This window comes from Neophocaena asiaeorientalis, unplaced genomic scaffold (genome assembly GCF_003031525.2).
Source record: "Neophocaena asiaeorientalis asiaeorientalis breed wild unplaced genomic scaffold, Neophocaena_asiaeorientalis_V1.1 scaffold64, whole genome shotgun sequence".
NCBI classification, from domain to species: domain Eukaryota; kingdom Metazoa; phylum Chordata; class Mammalia; order Artiodactyla; family Phocoenidae; genus Neophocaena; species Neophocaena asiaeorientalis.
This window is the reverse complement of record NW_020185334.1, coordinates 4,878,235-4,897,797: the sequence shown is the minus strand read 5'-3', so window position 1 is coordinate 4,897,797 and position 19,563 is coordinate 4,878,235. Positions and strand designations below refer to the sequence as shown.

General features: G+C 51.4%; 1 protein-coding gene across 1 annotated transcript in view; it reads right to left on the bottom strand.

The window, feature by feature from the left end:
- Positions 1-19,557, bottom strand: part of JAG1 (jagged canonical Notch ligand 1) — a 35,280-nt gene extending 15,723 nt beyond the window's left edge. Inside the window, exons 1-5 of the mRNA XM_024735447.1 lie at positions 19,548-19,557; positions 18,808-19,113; positions 10,160-10,211; positions 4,586-4,840; positions 2,842-2,902 (exon numbers count right to left, since the gene is read on the bottom strand). Coding sequence (XP_024591215.1) covers positions 2,842-2,902; positions 4,586-4,840; positions 10,160-10,211; positions 18,808-19,071 — 632 coding nt within the window. The 5' untranslated portion in view covers positions 19,072-19,113; positions 19,548-19,557. The remainder of the gene's footprint in view (positions 1-2,841; positions 2,903-4,585; positions 4,841-10,159; positions 10,212-18,807; positions 19,114-19,547) is intronic.
- Positions 19,558-19,563: the final 6 nt, after the last annotated feature.

The window sequence follows — 19,563 nt, the reverse complement described above, 5'->3', positions numbered from 1 at the left end:
AGCCCACAGTGGAGTGAAGGTGGGGTGAGCCAGAAACAGCGACCAGCAAATATTTCCATGACGGGACCCGGGAAAGCCATGGTCAGAATCGCCTCCTCCGCAAAGAAGGAAAGGCTTTCTGCGTCCAGAGAGCTGGAGGTGGGCTAAAAATCCTTGTCATGGGAAAATTACAGGGATCCAGCTAATCGCTAATCATCCACGGCCGAGAGTCAACTCAGCCCCTGAGAATTCTGACTCACCACTTCCTAACTTCTAAGAGCAAGCCATCCACGCCCCAATACAAAGAACCACCAGGCTGTGTGGTTTAAAAATCAGAGGATTCTGGTTTATCTAAAACGAAACTCTGGTCTAAATGACAAGGCACTATTAAAGGAGTAAAATAAGAACAAAGTAAATCCTCTGGTAGAAATTGTTTTTAAGAGTGGACACTCAAGTTAGTGGGAGATCACGGGGATGCTTGTGTAAAGACTGATATTCTTAGTTTGAAAGGTAGATATTAAGAAGGAACTGATTGGGAAATAGCATTATTCTTACAGTCTTTCCCTCATTCCCTTCCAGATGAAGGATCACTACACCTCTTCAATTTGCTTAATACAAGGGATAAGAGGCAGCTGAGGACCCGCCTCGGCTCTTAATCAGTGAGAGCTGGATACCCAAGCATAAGAAAGGAACCGCAAGAGGCCCTGGATGACTTCAAAAGAAAACAAATGAAAATACTGACCCTAAAAGAGGCATCCACAAGGTTATCCCAGTGTAATAATATATGATTAAGGTTCTCATGAGAAATTGAAGTGACTTTCCTCACAGGATGATTCATAATTGAGTCTGATATTATTGGCAGGCTCGCAATAAAGCAAGACTGTGCACCCAGAAAAAGGGATTCCAGGTCGACCTGGGAGCAAGAGAAGCAGTAAAGTTTTCTCATGTGGGGGAAAAAACAAGACAAAACACACCTCTGCAATACATGATCCGAAGGACAACTTACAGGTAACTTGCCATCAGCTATTTCTGGAGCAGGACGCAACCAGAACTTCCTTGGCGAGAAGGTTCTGTTTTGATTTTTCAAGGGAAGGAGAAGGAGATGGCCCGGGAGACCATGCAAATGATGTGTGGGAAAGTCACACCTTAAGTAAATAAGGGCCTGCGAGTCCAGGCAGGGAGTGGGAGGGAGACTTCGAAAGAGAAAGGCCTAAATTCTGGAAACAAAGCCTGCTGTTCTGGCTGGGAGGGCACTCCCCAGGCAGCCGTGTGTTTATTCTGATGACAGGAGCAGAAATCGAGGTCGCCCTTGACTGATACTCATCTGAGCTGAGCACCCGCGTGCTGAGTACGAAGCGGGCGCAGCAGAGTCCCTGAGAGCACGGCTGATCTGACTCTCCCGAACAACCTTCACGAAGAAGAGCCTGCCCCCAAGCTTGACAGTAACGCCGTTAAACACCACAGTCGGCTGCCACCAGCGATGGGGGTTCGCAGGCGAAGCCCTTCAGTCTTCCAGAAAGTACACTTATCTTTCTGAAGCGCAGGAAGAGACAATTTCAGGCCAGCCTGGTTTTGTTTTGTTTCCAGCTGCCCTGATTCCCACTTCAGCTTCAAGCCCCAGAGCTCCCCGCTGCATGGGAGGCGAGCTGCGGCAGCGGAGGACCACAGGGGTCTTCAGGATTTTCAGAGCGGCAAAATCCTGTGGCTGTGCTCAGCCTGTCGAAATGCAGATTTCTGGGCCCAACCTAGGGACTGGGGTTCCGTGGGTGTGGGGTGGCAACCCAGCAGCCTGCATTTCCACACGTCCCTGGTTAACTCAGGGAATGACACTCTGAGTACTGAGGTTTGGGGGCAGTGAATCCCAAAGTACGGTTCCCCCCGCCGCCCACTCAGCAAGAACAGCACTGCTGGGGGCTTGTTAGAAATGCAGAGACTTGAGTCCACCCCAAGCTATGGAATCAGGATCTGTGTCATCACGAGAGTCCCAGGTAATGTCAGTTTGAGATGCACTGGTTTAGACTAAGGATTCGTAAGCTTCCCTGGGCTCAAACTGGGGTAGCTTTGGGGGAAAACATGACAGGCCCAAAGGAACCATTGAGTGTCTGCTAATCCTTCAGATTTGGGAGGAGAGTAAAGTGGGCGATCATGTCAAAATGCCACAGACACCAACAGTATTTCCTGAAACAAGCCTTTCCCAGATTGGCATGATGTACATTTCAAGAAGTTCCAAAAACTGTAATCGGGAAGCCGTGGGGGAGGTCTCCATTTGGCTTCTTGCATTGTCCGGGACCATAAAAGAACAGACTTCAAAGGCCAGCAGCAAAAGTCTACATTCATCAGGCTCAACTGACAAGATTCCAGCGCAGCCATTAACCTCTCAGCACCGGCCAGGCTCCCGCCTGCAAAGGGGCCAGGAGATTGTCCTAATCCCATTCTAAAGAATGCTCCACTTTCCCCTATTGATGGGAGAAGTGGGGGAGGGCTGGGAGACAGAAAACCAGGCGGGGGCTGAAGGGTGGAGGAGGAGAGAGACCGCCGCAAAAACCAAACCCACAGCCCTCCATCTAGTCCATTAGCACTTTAAGGGGAAGATTATAAAAACGAGTTATCAATTTACAGAACCGTTAATACGTGAAGTCACTGACTATGCCCAGAAGAGTTTTTTTTTCCCCCCGGAGAGAGAAGCATGTGCATTTCACTGGACAGCTGGTATAATTTAATAAGCTTCGGATGTGCCTACTTTTTTTTTTTGGTAATGCTTTCTTGTCCTCCAAAGTAAATGAGGCTTATTCACAATAAAGTCAGTCCTCCTCTTGTATTAAAGGGGTCATTATTAGGAAAAAAAAGACTTTAGTTGTTTACCTGCAGTCACCTGGGAGTTTGCAAGACCCATGCTTGGGGCTGCAGCCCTGCCGGCAAATAGCTGTAAAAAAAACAAAAAAACACAGAAGGATGTGTCAGCACACTGCCAGTTTCTCACACTGTCACCACCATGAGAATGACCTCGTCCATTAAGCCAACAAAATCCACTGTTTTAAAGAGATCTCGTATCAAGCCCACTGCAAGAAGAGGAAGATGGGAGGTGCCCCAAGAACAAACCCAGCTTTAACCTTCAAGGCCATGCCAGCAGATCCTCAAACATGATAGCATTTGGGGACAAAATGCAGGCAAGCAGGTGGGGGAAGGGGAGCTTCATGGAGTCTCCGAACAATAGCTATGCTGCTCCCGGTCAATTCCCACCCTCGCCAAAAGCCAAAAGGAGGTCTCATCCTTCCTCAACTCTGTCATCTTTCCCACTCTGTACCCCAGCCTCTTCAGAACCCTCTGACCAAATAAATGCCTGGTGTCTCAAAAATCCCATGGGACTCACAAAGCCAACCAGGCCGGCTTCACTTGGCAGGCTAATCCACGGGCCAGATCTGGTGGTCCCTGTTTTTTTTTTTGCAAAGTATCCACAACAAAACCATTCTGCTTCCTTTATTGAAAAAAGTTTTTGAACAGACATTAAAAAATAGTAGGTAGATACTTTTTAAGTAATTGTTACTGATTTTTAGGACACCAACTATTTAAAATATGTTTTATCAATCCTTTCATTTGGATCCCAGGAAGGCCATCCTTTTCACTCTTGTCTCTAATTATTTAAGAAAGCAATATCGCCCAGGAGACCTGCAAATTCCTCTCTTTGCCCTACCCTTCAGTCACAGTTCAAAAATTCATTTTTCAACTTGAGTGTATCTTACAGGAATTTACCAAATTATGTGAACTAAGCAGAGTGCGTTAATGTTGGTGAGGGCCTATTACATGGTTGACTAGAATTATACACCAATTTGCTATGAATTAGAAGCTTTGTAAAGGTAAAGACCACAGATAATTCTGTGAATGTCCGTGAATATGTGATAACTCCCTGTATTCTAATAGACGGGGCTGGGACAGTAGACAGGAGGTCTGGAAGTTTATCCCACTGTGGAGGCGTTCAGTTCACCACTCGCCCCCTCCCCTCAATACCACGGCTCCCAGAGATGCCCAGTGAAAGCTGCCGTAAGGCCACCCTGAGCCCAAGGGCTGTCATTTTTCACAAGCTGTTCAGACATTGGCTGGGCTAACCCAGTCCCACCTGGCATGTGTTTTGCGTCGGATGCCTTAAAAAGCAGAGCCTGAGAAGGGGGTTCGGGTACAGAGAAAGAGGTAGAGGGCAGATGGGCAGGGGAAGAAGCTGAGCAAGAATGTGGTCTCAGCGGGAGCTTGGCCTCAGCCTGATCCCAGGGGAAACTCTGGAGTGTGAACTGTAGCCCAGAGTTAACGCAAAGGGGGCTGTGGCCTTCTTACGCCCATGTCAGCCATTCACAGACTGTGAGCTGGAGGGACGGGGCGTGGAGTGGCACCTGTTTGGCCAAGGACAACGCTCCAGAGAAGGAGATCTTAGCAGCCAATGCTCAGAGCGTCTGGGGGATGGGGTAGCAATGGCATCTTCGTGCTTCAGGCCTAGAAAACAGCCCAAATCTCACCATACCCAAGAAAGCCACCTGATGGCAGGGGGGTGAGAACATGACACCCAAAGTGACAGCCACCAGGAGCTGGTTAACCCACCAGGCACGCCCACACACACCTTTGTTACATTCAGGGCCCATCCAGCCTTCCATGCATGTTTTGTTGCCATTCTGGTCGCAGGCATAGTGGCCAAAGAAGTCGTCTCTGGGTCGGCAGAACTTATTGCAGCCGAAGCCATAGTAATAGTCATCACAGGTCACGCGGATCTGATACTCAAAGTGGGCAACCCCCGTGTTCTGCTTCAGCGTCTGCCACTGCCGGCTGGGGTTGATCATGCCTGAGTGAGAAGCCTTTTCAATAATGCTGTCGGGTTCTAGAGGAAAAAAAAAAAAAAAAAAAGGATTAATCACACCAACATTTACATCAGACATCAGAGCTTTCTCCCCCCACCATTTTGATGACTTTTAATAACAACAAATGCACACGGCACAAAATTCAAACAACACAAAAGGGCAAAAAATGAGCCATTCATCTCCCTCCCCATCATACATTTACCCTTTTTACTGGGCATGTAGCATTTCTTCATCTGGAAATAAAGTGAAATCATTTACCTAGTTCCCAATATGTGCACTGAGGTTGTTTTGGCCTTTGGCTATTAAGCAAAGCCACAGGGAACACCCTTGAACATATTTGCCTGTATGTGGTTCTAGAAAAAAGAAATATCCCAGAAATGGAAGTGCTGGATCGAAGAAGACACACACAACCAACACACTTCCGCCCAGAAAACCCAAACCACCAGGAACAAAAGCCCCATCTGTCTGCCCTCCCACCAGCAAAGGAAACTGTTTCCCAACAGCAGTGCCAACATTGCGTTATCAGACTTTCTGATTTAATGGGTATTTAATTAAGTGATGGTGAGCACCCTTTTGACAAAACCATGTGTATCAGCTCCTCTGAATTTCAATCTGTTCCTCTCCTTTGCCAACTTTTCTACTGCGCTGTTTGGTCATACTGGTTTGCAAAAGCTCTTTACATGTGATAGAAAGTGGCCCCTTATGGAAGGCTATTCTTGAAGAAATTTCATTATTCCAGGTAAAGGTTAGCAATCTTTCTTTTCTAGCTTTAGAGTTTTGTGTCTTGCTTTAGAAAGGCTGTGTCTATTTCCAAACTCTTCACTGGAAGCCAAAGAGTAATTTTTTTTTTTAATTATAAACTTTGTCACCTCTTAAGCTGGCATTTAAATAACAATACCATGAACTTGATGCATTTCACCTTTCACCTTTGCCCAGAAGGCAGATGGGAAAAGCATTCATCCCAGTTTACAGACAGGTAGACTGAGGGTCAGACTCCTTAAAGAGCGCCTACTGAGGAAAAGAGACACGCCTGGGGCCCAAACAGGTCCAGGAGGAAGAAGTGGTCCCTGCCCTGGGGTCACCTATCACTTAGTATGAGAAGAGACGGGTACAAAAATAGCTCCAAACTCCAGGTGCCAGGAGTTCAGGGGAGGGGCGTGAAAAGGAAACAAGGCCCCGAGTCAGCACCCACCCTGGTCCTGTGTTTGTTTTCTTAAACCTGCCAGCACCAACCCTTGACGCCTTGTCAAATTCAAGGCCACCTTGGAGAGACCGTTAGGACCTGCTTGCAGTGTCTTTGTGATTCGTATCCACCTACACCCCTGTTTTTCTAGGCCTGTGCTCATCTGCAAGGCTAGGCAAACCCCACAGGTGACCAGGAGACGGGCACTCCTGGGCAGCTTCGGCCATACTCCACTTCCAACAGCGCCCCAGCCCTCACCCTCTGGGCTCTTTACCTGTGGGCAAGACGGGCCTTGAACAAGCCTGAATACCTGCAGACCTACACCCTGGCACGCATGAAGCACTTGCAGAGGACGCTTTCCTAACCTGAGTTTTGCAAATAAACATGGGCCAAAGAATGACAAAAATGTCCCTGCATTAACTGTGTGCTTCCTCTGCTGGTTCAATGAAAAAGTGTAGTGAGCTATTACCATGTGATGATGAGATCTTAATAAAGGGATTACTTAAACACACTAGCCATGGCTCCTTCTCAGGCAGGCTGCAACAACAAACAATTCAGACAAGAGTCCGGGGTTATCCTAAAGGCATAGGCTGACATGTCAGTCAGTGGTTTGGTATGCTTTCTATTTCCGGGAAATGCTGTGAAGACATCATTTCAGAATCCTCAATGGGGCTCACAGGTCTGTATAACTAACTTCACACCTGCGTGACAGATTTTTCCTAAGGGCCCAGAGGGAGTTGAGTGTGTCTGTGACACACTTTCTGGCATCTGGATTACAGAGATGCTTCTTCTAAGCTGCTGTCGCCTGAATCACACTTCCTATCAGCTCAGGGCATTACCAGTGTTTTTGGGGTAGTTCAGTTGATAGCCCAGCTTTAAGATTGGAAGGGGATATTACCAGGCCTTCCTACAACCTTGAACTGCATGAAGATGGAGCACAAAGAACCCACAACAGCCTTGCAGGCCAAGGAGGAGGGGATGAGAGGCGAGTCTGAGCAGAAGCCTGCAACCACGCCAACCACAAACCTTAACCAAGAAGGCTACAGTATAAGGAAAACCTGGTCCTAAGTATGCCAACCTGTGTTTACGTATCTACTTATCAGAACGAGAAACTGAAATCATTTGCTCTGGGGGAGAGAGTAAGATCTGCACCCTTATATAGCGCAGTGCTGAAATGCAATAGCAACGACCTTGGAGGGCTGGCCTCAGAAAATACTTTCTAACACGTGTACATCACCTGGGTTTCACTTGGGCCAGGCTCTGCTCCCAAGGGTTCATTGCAGAGCTGACGTGAGAAGGAATTCTCTGTTCCCAAGCTCAGGGCTCTGCCTCTAATCTGAAGCCTTGTTTGGTCCCCAAAGAGCAGCCAACCCTAGTTGGGTTGCTACACATCCTCAGCGTCTGCCCTCATGGAGGACAGTGCCTTGGGAGGGACAGAGGGTGAAGGGAGTAAAAGCAAAACATTCCAGGCAGTGTGAACAGCACGTGCAAAGGCCCTGAGGCAGGAGAGAATGTGATGCATTTGAGGACAGAAAGCTGACTGGTGGGGTTTGAGAGAATACAGGTATGACAGATGACAACGTGGCATGTGAGATGGAGCTGGCAGGGAGACAAGACTGGGCCATGCAAGGGGCTTTGGGGCCACACAAAGATCTGTCCCAAGGGCAACAGGAAGTAACCAAGTGGCTCTCAGTAAAGGTGACACTCAAATGTTATGCTCTGAAAAGGTCAAGATGGCAGGAAAATGGAGAAAGCGCTGGAGGTGGACCAGAGTAGATAGGGGTGCATTAATTCAGCCGCTACTGTAAGAATTCAGGCGTAAGCAGATGGTGACATGGACCAGGGTAGCAGCAGGGGAGGTGGAGGGAGGCAAACCCAGTCAGGATTGGGTGTGGAGCACTGGACATAAGATTTTCAGAACTTGGAGGTGGATTAGATACTGATGCTAAGAGAGGGTGGTACACAGGAGGTGCTGTCCAGATTTCTGGCTTGTGGTACTGGGCGTTCAAATGCTGGTGTCAGTCATCCATAAAGGGCCCTAGGCGGGCTCTGCATTTGGGGAGGGAAGATGACACATTTGGTTCTGAATATGCTGGAATCCGAGATACTTTGGAAGCATCACAAAAGGAAGGCTGCACAAGCACGTGGATAAGCCACTCCCAGCAAACCCCCGTCCCTCCTCACCAGGGTCACAAAAGTGAGGCTCGGGCTTCCCTGGTGGCGCAGTGGTTGAGAGTCCGCCTGCCGATGCAGGGGACACGGGTTCGTGCCCTGGTCCGGGAAGATCCCACGTGCCGCAGAGCGGCTGGGCCCGTGAGCCATGGCCGCTGAGCCTGCGCGTCCGGAGCCTGTGCTCCGCAACGGGAGAGGCCACAGCAGTGAGAGGCCAGCGTACCGCAAAAAAAAAAAAAAAAAAAAAAAAAAGGAGGATCAATGCCCTGCAGTGGGCATTCCGTGACTTTGAGGCAACCCCTCTCCTTCAAGAGTAGACGGCTGAACGCCCTTTATCTCTACCCCAAGTCTTCCTGTGTCCTTCCAGTGATTTTACCTCTTAGCAAGAGAGGAGAGGCTCCAGAACCCCAAAATGGGGCAGACAACCGTGGGCAGCTCTGGAGGGGCACCAGCTTCCAGAGGAACAGCTACCTGACCCGTGGGCTGGTGGAAGGCCCAGGAAGGGCCCTGCAAACACTAGGGGCCCCTTGCACACCCTGACAGGTGTCCTAACCCAGCTCTTACCAGGAGCCAGGGTCAACCTCAAGGATGCTCACGCCACCGGCCAGCCTGTGTTAACATCTGCACCAGGACATCTGAAGAGCCTGTATCCCCCTCCCCATCCCCCATCTTCCCAATGTACAGTTACCATTGTAAGCAGGTCAGTGACATAATGCTCACCCAGCCCACAACGCGTGTGGCAGGAGAGGGAACAGAGAACAAACAGGTGCCCAGGACCCTGACTGGCATCAGCCACAGCCCAGGCAGGTCACTGCCTCCCCTCCCTCCACCAACAGCAGGACGGGGGTATCACTCGGGGAGGAAGGTCCACGGATCTGGACTTCAGGTGCCAAAGCACAAGGAGTGACCCAAACGGCCTGAAGCTTCTGGCAACCGGGGCTCAGCAGTGATCGAGCGGCTCAAGGTGGGCCAGCGAGACAGTTGGGCAGCGGCTGCCTCTCGGATTCTAAGCCCTCACTGTGCCCTCTCTGGTTATTCACCAGTCCCAGAGTCAGGAAGGAAAAAGCAAGGCGAGAAGAGGGGGAAATGTTCTTAGCAGCAAACACACCAAGGGTCAGAGAGGATGAGACACGCAGAGAGAGGGATGGGATCGGGGGGCACACAGAGACACCAGGCTGGTCAACCCCTCCTCTTGCACAGACTCAGGTTTCAGCGTGAATCAAGTTTTCCCATGACAACCACCCAGATCCTGCTGGCAAAAAGGGAACTGGCTGGCAGTCTCAGCGAGGGAGGGGAAACGTATTTTGAAGCTACAATCCAAGAGCAAAGACTCCGTTCTAAGCCAAACAGATGCTGCCGTTTCTACCGGCATCCTCTAGGGCTTCCCCCAAGCCCAGCACCCACCGACTCCCAGCAGCCCTGAAAAGCAGCCTGCGCTGAGAACAGAGCCACCTTTCAGAAGGGGACAAGGCCAGTGTGATGGCCGTGAGGCACTGGAACACCTGTCATGCACAGTGTGGGAAACCCTGACCGGCTGGGGGCTCACCTGCCCAACAAGTGAAATTCAAGGTCGGTCTTTAGAGCCCAAAGCCACCTCTTCGGGCTTTATCTTTCCGATGAGAGATTAAATGCTCACTTAAACTTTAAATGGACTTTTAAAAAGTCACTACTTTGATCCTTTCGCAAGTCTACAAGGTTTTAGAGTTGTAAAACCATTAAGATCTCTATCCCAAAGATAATCTAGGGGCCGTATTCAGGGACTGAGTTAACTGGCGATCTGTCCTGGCCACTTAATGTTCCAAGCGAAAATTCTAGGGGAATCGATGGAAAAAGACTCCACGGGGCTGGGGGGGAGGGGGGGCAGGGGCAGTGGCAGAAGAGCTCTGAAGCAGCCTGGGGACAGCTCCGTCCAGCTCTGACAAGCACCGGTGCCAAGCTCTGTGCTTCCAGACTCACGCGCTCAGCCCATGGCTGTGATACTTACGGACAGTGTCATTGCTGGAATCCCACGCCTCCACAAGCAAAGTGTAGGACCTCTGTAACACAGATAAACAACAGCTCAGTATTCAGAAACGGGGGTCAGCTCGCAAAGGTCAGGCCTTCTCGGCCTCCCTGCACGCCCTGCCAAACAAAACCATGCAGCCAAAATGGAAACTGTATTTGCTGTCGAAGTGAGGTCTTGGGTGTTTAGGTCCAGACCGACTCCCCACCCCTCCCCCTAGCACCCACCCCAGGGTGGCAAAAGACACCGGGCCCACCGCGGTCCTCATGCAGCCTAAAGTCCCGACCAAGAAATGCCATCTCCCTAGACTTGTACACACTTTGCGTATGCTTTTCCTAAACTTTCCAGACTCTAACCCTTGTGCTTGAGAAAACCACACAAAGAATTGATTCTAAGCTAACCAAACCAGGTGTTTGTACCTGGGAGTGGAGGCGCTCACCCAGTGAGGAGGGCTGGGGATTGCTGTTACACTCTGGGCCATGGTGGGGAGGTCCCCAGGGAGGCCCCTTTTCCTTTGCAGAACCCCTTTGAAAGCCCTGTCTGTGTGAGACCATCTCGGCTCCCACAAGTATCAGGTGACTCCAGGAAGCAGGAGGGGTGGGTAGGTGCAAATAGACTCTGAAGACAAAGGCGGTAACCTAACTTGGGGGTGCAGGGGGGGCGGACTCTAGGGACCAAAGTATAAAAGGAAGAAAGAGCTGCACCCCATGGGTTGTATTTATTGATAAACTTATCTGTCAATAAGATCTAACATTCCAGGAATAATCAGAGTCCACTAACTAAACAAATTCCCTGGACACTGGCGGGATGCCAGCCATTCTACTGAAGGTACCTTTTATCTTCCAGGCTTATCTCAGAATTCCACCTCCTCCCCGTGCCCCGCCCCCCACTGCCAAATCCAAGCCATTAGCAAATTCCCACTTTTACTCAAATCTTCATTTGTAATTTAGAATGAGGTCAGTCTCACAAAACACCAGGGTTTCAAGAAAACTTCTGCTATCTTGGCGCTGGGGAAATGTATCCAAAGGGGTAGAGAGTAGGGAGGAGAGGCACGTGAACCCTTTTATGTATCCCCGCCTTGTCAACGGCAGGTACCAGTACGTCGGAAATAGTAGCGTATATTGATCAAATAATACAATGCCACCTACAAGGTGAAGGCAAAAACAGAGGGGGGAAGAAAAAAAAAAAAAAGGAACTTCATTCATAACTCAAAGCAAGCTTACTGCTCACACAGCGACCCAGCAGGTCTCTGAACAGAAAAATATCTTGTGATAGACCCCGCCTTGGAATTCAGCCGAAATATGTTTCATACTCAAAGCAGAGGATTCCATTTCGCTCACTGATAACTGTGGGAAAATGCTCAGAAAAGCAAGCAAAACTGGGCAAGCCGGGGCACATACCCAGCCCTCCCCTGCAAGTGGCCAGAGGTCCAAATTCATTGCTGTCGTCACTGGTGTTTTATTAGTGAAAGTTACACCTTATTTACTGCCTCTGTGTTTCTTAGGACTTCCTACAAATTACCAGACTCTTCCCTGAGAGCACCAAGAAATTAGAGGTTTCTCTACTGATTTGACATGACAGCCAAGTCCAAATGAGGCCAGATGTGGGTCTGATTCTGGATAATGAAGCCCTTCATTTGCTGGTCACGTCGAGACCCACGTTCTCCACTTCCACATATTGTTGTAATTAATCCTCTGATTAAATGCACTGGTACCCGGGAGTTTGTTCAGACTTGTACAAGCAGTAAACACATGATATGCCCACAACCCCACAGAAAGGGAAGGCATCCCGGGACCGAGCTGCTGTGACAGTAGTAACTCTGCTTAAAGCTCAAGGGAGAGGGCATCCTTGGTTCTTGCACAAGATCCTAGAAGGTCAGGCTCTCTCCCGGACTCATCCTTCCAGAACTGGGAGATCTCAGAAGTCGCTGACCAGCATGCCCCACCTTGAGGGGAAAGAGGAGTACAGAACCCTTGACACCAGCTGGCAGCATGATTTCCCCATGAACGGCCTTCTAGGAGGTGAAGGTGGGGCAGGGGCTGGGGGCTGCAGCACTGACAACGAGGCGTTGGTAGAAAAATCAAGCAGCAGCCCTGGACCGTCTCTCTCCCTTGTTTCAGAGAAGGGACTGTGGTTCTAGGACTCACCTCCTGGGGCAGAAGGATTCCTCCCACCCAGCCTTCAGAGAAAAGGATTCTCTCCAAGGCTCCTATTAGGAGGCACTCTTAAGCTCCCACTCCAACCCCACACTATAGATCAACAATCAAGATAATTTGGCAATGATTATTGGTTGCTAGGGAACTTTAAGTTTTCCCAGGCCCACACTTGCCCTCTGTACATCCCAGAATGTACATCCCGACTCCGGGATCCAGATCATGTGCACCTTATGCCATCAAGGCCAGGTACCAGGCCCCAAACTGGCATTCCACTACAATCACATCACCCCCAAGTGGCCACTGCAAGCCTAACCCTAGAGAGGCCAAGTCCCAAGGCCCTTCTCACGGCTTGGGAAGGGGTGCAGGCAAGATGACGGGCAGGTGTTTCAACTTATTAACAAGTTCATACAAAAAAAAAAAAAACCAACCCGCAAAAAACATAAAAGACAGCAAACACCTGGATTTTTCTTGGTTTCAAACTAGGAGAACACGATTCTTATAAAAAGCTACCTGGCATTCATCTATTTTTCCTTACATTTTTCCAGAAAAATGGCCTGGGGGTAAAGCAGGAGGGATGGGCAGCCAGCAGATCTTCAGTCTGGGTTCACAGTGTGAATCGCTTCTGTCCTTCCCAGCTCTAGGGAAACCTGGCAACACGGCAGCTGGTTCTCACTCTCGTGCAGCAGGAAGGAGCAATGGTCAGCTTTCAGGAGGACCTCTGGGGAGGATGCCCATGGAACTCTACCTCCAGGAGGGTCCTGGCATTGAAAGGCCCCCGGCGCCTCCTCCCACCCTTGGCATTGGGGCTGCGGGAGGCCTGTGTTCCGCGCCCATCCAGCCCCATGGTGGTTACCTTGGCACCAGGCGGAGTGGTAAGCACTTAATTGCCATATTAAGAAGGGGGGATGTGAGAAACAAAGGTAATTGTGCTGGCAGCTGAGAGCTTCCTCTTCCTGGCAACAGTGGCAGCCAAACCGAGCCCTGAGAAGCTGCTGCTTCCCCTCCTGCCAAGCTGATGGACACAAACAGCCCACCATGCAAACGGCACACGTGCGGCATCCAAAAGCCCGGGCTGCAGGGCAGGCGGCAGGGAGCGCGCCCTGGGAGCGCCCACAGGGCCATTGTACAGAGGCATCGGCCCCAGGTCGGTCTGGGGCCCTGTGCTCTGCTGACTCAACTGTCGCTTCCTGTGGCTGGCCCTGTATCTGCATTATTTGTACAGCGGCTGCATTATTCCCCGTAATCCTCATTTCAGTCAATTCGGCCACACTATTGTCCTGCCTGCGTCTGGGTGGCCGGAGTATAAAACATTCCAAGCACAAACGTATTCAATAAAGGCTCCAGAGATGTCATGAGTGGGTACATGCGCGCTCGCTCCAACGATTCATGTGTGGCAGGGTTTGGGCAAGGTGAGGCACGGAGGGAGGACAGCCACCCCATGGCATCCCGGCTGAGACCTCAGTCACAGAAAGCAATTTAGTCTGCAGGGCTTGACATTTCAATAGAGTCTGATCTGGTTACAAAGGGTGATTTTTCTCATGAAAGCCCACCTCAAAGACTCACCAAGCAGGGCCCCGAAGCTCATATCCAGATTTGAGACTCTCAATGAGAGGCCCCCCACCCCTTTTCCCATCATTACCCCTACCTGTTTGAAAAGCATCCCACTGATAATTAAATGCACCAGTTACAAAAGGGTGGCGAGGTTAATAGATAGAATACCGAGAAACCAGCCAAGCACAACCGTCCGGTTCACACAGAGCAAGCCTGAACAAGATGCCTTTCTACTCGTTTACCAGAAGCGCATAAAGACTGGGCTGAACTGATAGAGGGCCCTGAATGTTTGACTATTTATGTGCCACTTTTAACCACTGCGAGCCACGCTGTTGTGTCCTCCCAGCACACGCAGTGCACCAGAGACAAATGTCACTGGTGCCATAGAAACAAGGGCCACAGGGCAGGGTAGTGCAGGCGGTGATCAGAAACCAGCAAGAAGTCACAACACAGCCACTCACCCCCGCCCCATGCCAAGCTAGAGGCAGGACATTTCTGAACACAGAACCCTACCCCTCCGCCTCTACCATTCTAGAAAACACAAGAATCATCACTTCCCATGCATACTAAAACAAACATCTTCCTAAAGTTGCAAACGAGGTTAGGTTTGTTTAGGGCTAATTTTTTTTTTTTTTTAATGTACTTAAAAGCTGGAGCAGCTTGGAACCTCACCCTGGGGGTTGAAGGGGCAGAGTGTAGGGACATGCCTCTGAACGTTTACCAAGGGGGAGTTCTCAGGAATATTTGCCTTTATGGATTACCATGCTGCTTGTATGCACATCCAGAGATTACGCATTCTTACACTGTAACTGATCTTGAAAGCCTGGCATTGGAACCAGGTTCTGGCCCTCCTACAATGGGCCAGTGGCTGCTATGAATCCGGCCAAGACCTCTGTTTGCATTCCTGTTTTCAGATCAGGACGTGAAGACTCCCTGTTGCCTTGGCTTCGTTTTTTCATGAATAACATTTTTCCTCTATGCTAAACTTTCCACATACCTTCCATCCAAAAGGTCCCTTACAACTATTTGCTGTAAAGATTTTAGGCAGCATTCAGATTGCTGGCTTTCTGGGAGGCTACATGCTTTGTGAGTGGCTGCTGCCTCTCCTCCTTAACCATCCAACTCCCCCAAACAGCCTCCATGCCAAAAGCTTCACCATTCTTGAAAAATGCTTGAAGTCCCTATAGAATTATGGGTGTGGAGCTGGTGGGTTGTAAACTCCTATAAGTACTGGAGGTTTGAATAAGTTGCTAAGAAACAAGACAACAAGGAGGAAGAACACACAGAGGTTACACCTGGAAGAGGAAAGAACGATCAGAAACCAAGTACCTTGAATAGGGATTCCATGTGGGGAGTAGCCATTCTGCAGACACTCAGTACAAAGCAGGCATAGCTCAACTTTCTCTCCAGCCTGGTTTTGCAATGCAGACATATCATTTCATCACTTTAGTTCGAGGTAGGTATCTTAGGGCAAAGGGTGTTTTCCCCATACACAGAAAGTCGCTCGCTCTGAGCACGTACACACGTGTGCTATTTGTATGCACGCATGCTGACCACGTGGGTGGCACATTCTGACTGCAGAGAGGAGCCAGTTCAAATGAGAATCCCATCCCTCCACGTGGCTACCCATCTGCAGAGGCCTAGGGACCCGAAAGCACAGAGGAAGGCATAAAGGCAAGGGCATGTCAGTTACGGTCTGCGACTAACCTTATAGCATCCGATTTACCCAAACCCCTGGCCGTTGGTCATTCAGGCCTCAAGTGTGATGCCAAAGCTGGCATCCCTCTGGTATGCAAGAATCACACTTCACTGGGTTTTCCTAAAAGATGGAAGTTGATCTCAGCAAGTCTTTTGTCAATGTCAATGGCATTTAAATATGAGACCAAGAGACCAGGTACCTGAACTGCTTCCCCCCAAATTTCTCCAGATTCACTTCACTCCAGGGCCAGCAAAGCATCAGTACAGCTAACTGGGGTTCTGGAGTTCCTAAAAAGCTTTTGGGACTGGGTAGTGGTAATTACACTAATGTACTTTTAATTATCAGGCACTCCTGGGATTTAGTACTAATTTTGGGAAGTGCAACTTAACCATTTCAGTGATTTCTAAATGGTTATTCCCCAATCATTTCCCGTTGAGCCTAATTACCTCCGATAATGCATGGTCTTATCGCTGGGTCCCCTGATTGGAGGATCATAAATCAGGCTACTGCTTCAAGTCAAGCCCCTCTGAGCAGCACTGCTATGCTTATTAGAAGCCACGAAAGAAAACCATCACCAGGCTGCGGCTCGGGCAGTGGACCCCAAGTGGGACACAATCAGATACTGTCTGGAGGGCAGGCCCACACCACAGAGCTTCTCACAAGGACACTGGCCTGTGGATTACACTTCAGATCTGACCAAATCGTTTTCTCCTCTTCCTCTTCAGAACACAAGCAGCTGTTTGATTGGGGCCATAATTCCAGACAAAACACATAATTACACCACCTTCTAAAGTGACCTTCTTTTGTGCACCCTGAACCACCTCTCTGCCACTGTCAGCAAACTTGGGAGGAACCACGTGGACACTAATTGTGGCTGCCTAAGGGTTAGAAGCTTAGGGGCCAGGAAGTCCAAGGTGGTTTAGATTTTTTTTTTTAAACCCTGTATCCTCCTTGTTCCATCTTGAAATTCTATACCAAGTTCAGCTATTACCTATTTAAGATATCCGCTTTAAATAGACACGCTCGCTAATATTTAATTGCCAAACTGAATGAAGCTGTGCGATCTACTTCGGTACTAATCCAGCTGCCTAAGTGCTTTCACTTCAGTTAACACTCACACTGGAATCATTCTCGAAAGTTACAGACAGTGGTGTTTCTCCAGCCGTGCTGGGGAGAATAACACGGCACACCCCACCTCCACTCTCTCTTGGGAAGTCAAGCTTACGCTGCACAGCAGGCCTTTTTGGGGCGGTGGGGTGGGGACTTGTTTAGGAGGGAAGCAGGCATTTGGCCCAGCTTCAAAAGAACCACTCTCTCAGTGTGAGCTCCAGCCGTCTCCCCCATTCTAGAAAAGCCGAGAGTCTATTTCATGGTTGGTGACCCGCAGGGCCTGAAACCACAGACAAGCACCAGCAAATCAATCGTCTCCCTGCCCTCACACACCACGGCCGCTCTTCCCCATCTCGGGCTCTCTGCCAAGTGTCAAAAGGAGGCAGACACACCTTCTGGGTCACTTTCCCCGGCCAGCCAGGGGAGCAAGGCTCTCTGTGTTCATCCCAGCCATTTCTCTGACCCTCCTCTCCAAGATGAACCTCAGCCAGCCCTGCAGCTTTTCCACATCAGTAATAAGATTCCTTTTATGGTCTTGTGAAAAGCGAGGGGCTCCAGACTGATCCTCCAGGCGGGTGCAACCACCTGCAGGCCCCTTCCCCCCTACCTCCAAACACACGGACAAGGCCAAGGGCGGTCAGTCGTCACAGTCAACTTGGGCCCAGCCAGATTAAAAAGCGGCCAACCTCTTTAGCTTAAAGTTCTCCCTAAAGGGGATTAACAAACAAGATAAACACTCTTTGTAAAAATGAGATCCCACAACAGACTCAGTCCTCCATTCTCAGAGAATTCCACAAACCACAGGTTTTTATAAGCCCCTTTTAATGGCATGTTCTGATAAATGTCTCATCCCACCCAGGCAGAGGGCACTTTATAACGCCAGCCCCAGTCAACGTGGGCCTTGAGAGGCACTCCGAGCTTCTCACGTACTCCAAGGCCGACTCTCTCCCCTCCCTTCCCACAGTTGCGATCGCAGCCCTAGCCCGCGATAGGAGGCAGCAGAGTGCGCCCCATCAGAGCACGTGGCGAAGAGTATTCCCCAGGGCACCGACCTCCCCCTCTCACCACCCACCCGCCCAGCACAGGCCGGGCCAAGCCCCAGTCCTGGTACTGAGTCACGCCTCCTGGACGGCAGGAGCGGGGCAGAGGGCACCAACATTTTCCCCTTTCCTCCCCTTCTGCAATCACACTCATCTTCCTTCCACCCGTTTCGAGACGTTGCCAGGGCCTCGCTGCAGGATCGGCCAGCGGGGCCCGAGCCTCAAGCGGCTCCGGAGTCGTGGGTCTGTGCACTTGCACCCGCAGGGGCTGCCTCGCTTGGGCCGCCCCTTCCAGGCCTCAGCACGCCCCCCGACGCTCGCGGGGCCCGCGCGCCCACCGGACGAGGGCGCACCCCCGCCCTTCCCGGGGAAGTTTGCAAACACAGCTGTTCCAGAGCCCGGGAACCGCTGTTAGTGAGGCCAGAAGGGCTACACCGCGCGGGGGCGAGGGCAGGAAGGGGCCGACAGGGGGCGGGTGGCTCCCGTGCCCACAGCTCTGGGGAAAGCCCGGCCGCCCCCCCGGCGGCGGCCGCCCCCCGGCCTTACACTCAGCCCAGAGCGCGCCCCCGCACGCACCGAAATCTCCCGGGGAGCAGCGGGAAGTGGGCTCCCCACACCCTCCAGGAAGGACACACCCGCCCTCCCGGCTGCTCACGGGAAACGCGAGGGTGCCAATTTGGACGGCGTTCGGAGGCCAGAACTGTGCCGAGCCGCCTTCCCCGGCGCATCAGGTTTAATAAGGCTGAGCAAAGATCATCTATAATGACCTCCTGGCTCGGGCGGTTACTCTCGGGCCTTCACGTTGTAAGTTTCAACCGGCCTTCCTAGGAGCCTTGCCCCACCATCCGCTCTGGGGTCCCACTTTCGTGCGCTTAGCAAAAAGCACTGGGGCTGGGGCCTGCCGAGATCTAGCTACAGAGCCTCGGCTCCCTAACCCCGCCACCACAGAGACATCCCGGGTTAGCGCCGAGCTTCCAGCCAAGGCCCTTTAAATCCCTCTCCTCTCGCAAGAGAAAGCAGAGCTCGGCCCACGGGTGCAAGCCACTGTCCGTCCGCCCCCCGGCCGTCACTCACCGGCCAGGCAAAACTGAAAGGTAGCACGATGCGGTTGCGTTCGTTGCCACGACTGGCCTTGAGGTTGAAGGTGTTGCCCCCAATGACAGGCGTGGACCCTGAGCCAAAGCTGCAGGGCCCCCCGGCCGTGACGCGCGACTGGTACTCCTTGAGGCACACTTTGAAGTACGTGTCACACTCGTCGCGGGAGCACTTGCGGTCCCCCGGGTTCCGGGCGCCGCCACAGCAGTTCCCGTTTTGCAGCTCCCCGTTCACGTTCTGCATGGAAAGGATCTCCAACTCGAACTGGCCGGAGGCCCCGCACACCTGCCGGCGAGAGAGGAAGGGAGGGAGGTCAGCGCAGGGGAAAGTTGTTTTCTTCGGGGGTGGAAGTGGCGACTCCGTCCCCGCCCGCCCCGACGAGCCCTTGGCGCCAAGTGAAAATAATTTTACAAAACTGGGTGCAAGGACTCAACGTGATTCCCGGGCTTGAGAGGCTAGAGTGGGAGCAAACCGAAACGACTGCCCCCCCCACCCCAGGAGCAAGAGCGGAGCGAACGCGCACTCTGCCCAGCCTGGAGGGTACATTTAGGAGCCAGGGGGCTCCCCCAGCCCAAGTGCAGCTTCTTGGGCGCAGGGGCCGGGGCGGGAGCCGGCGCCCCAGGGCTACCGAGGCCGCTCCAGACGCTCAACCGCAGGCGTCCGGGGCGCCGCGAGGGAAAGAAGAGGAGGGTCGGGAGAGTGGCCCGGCGGGCTCTTACCTTGGCTCGCAGGGCG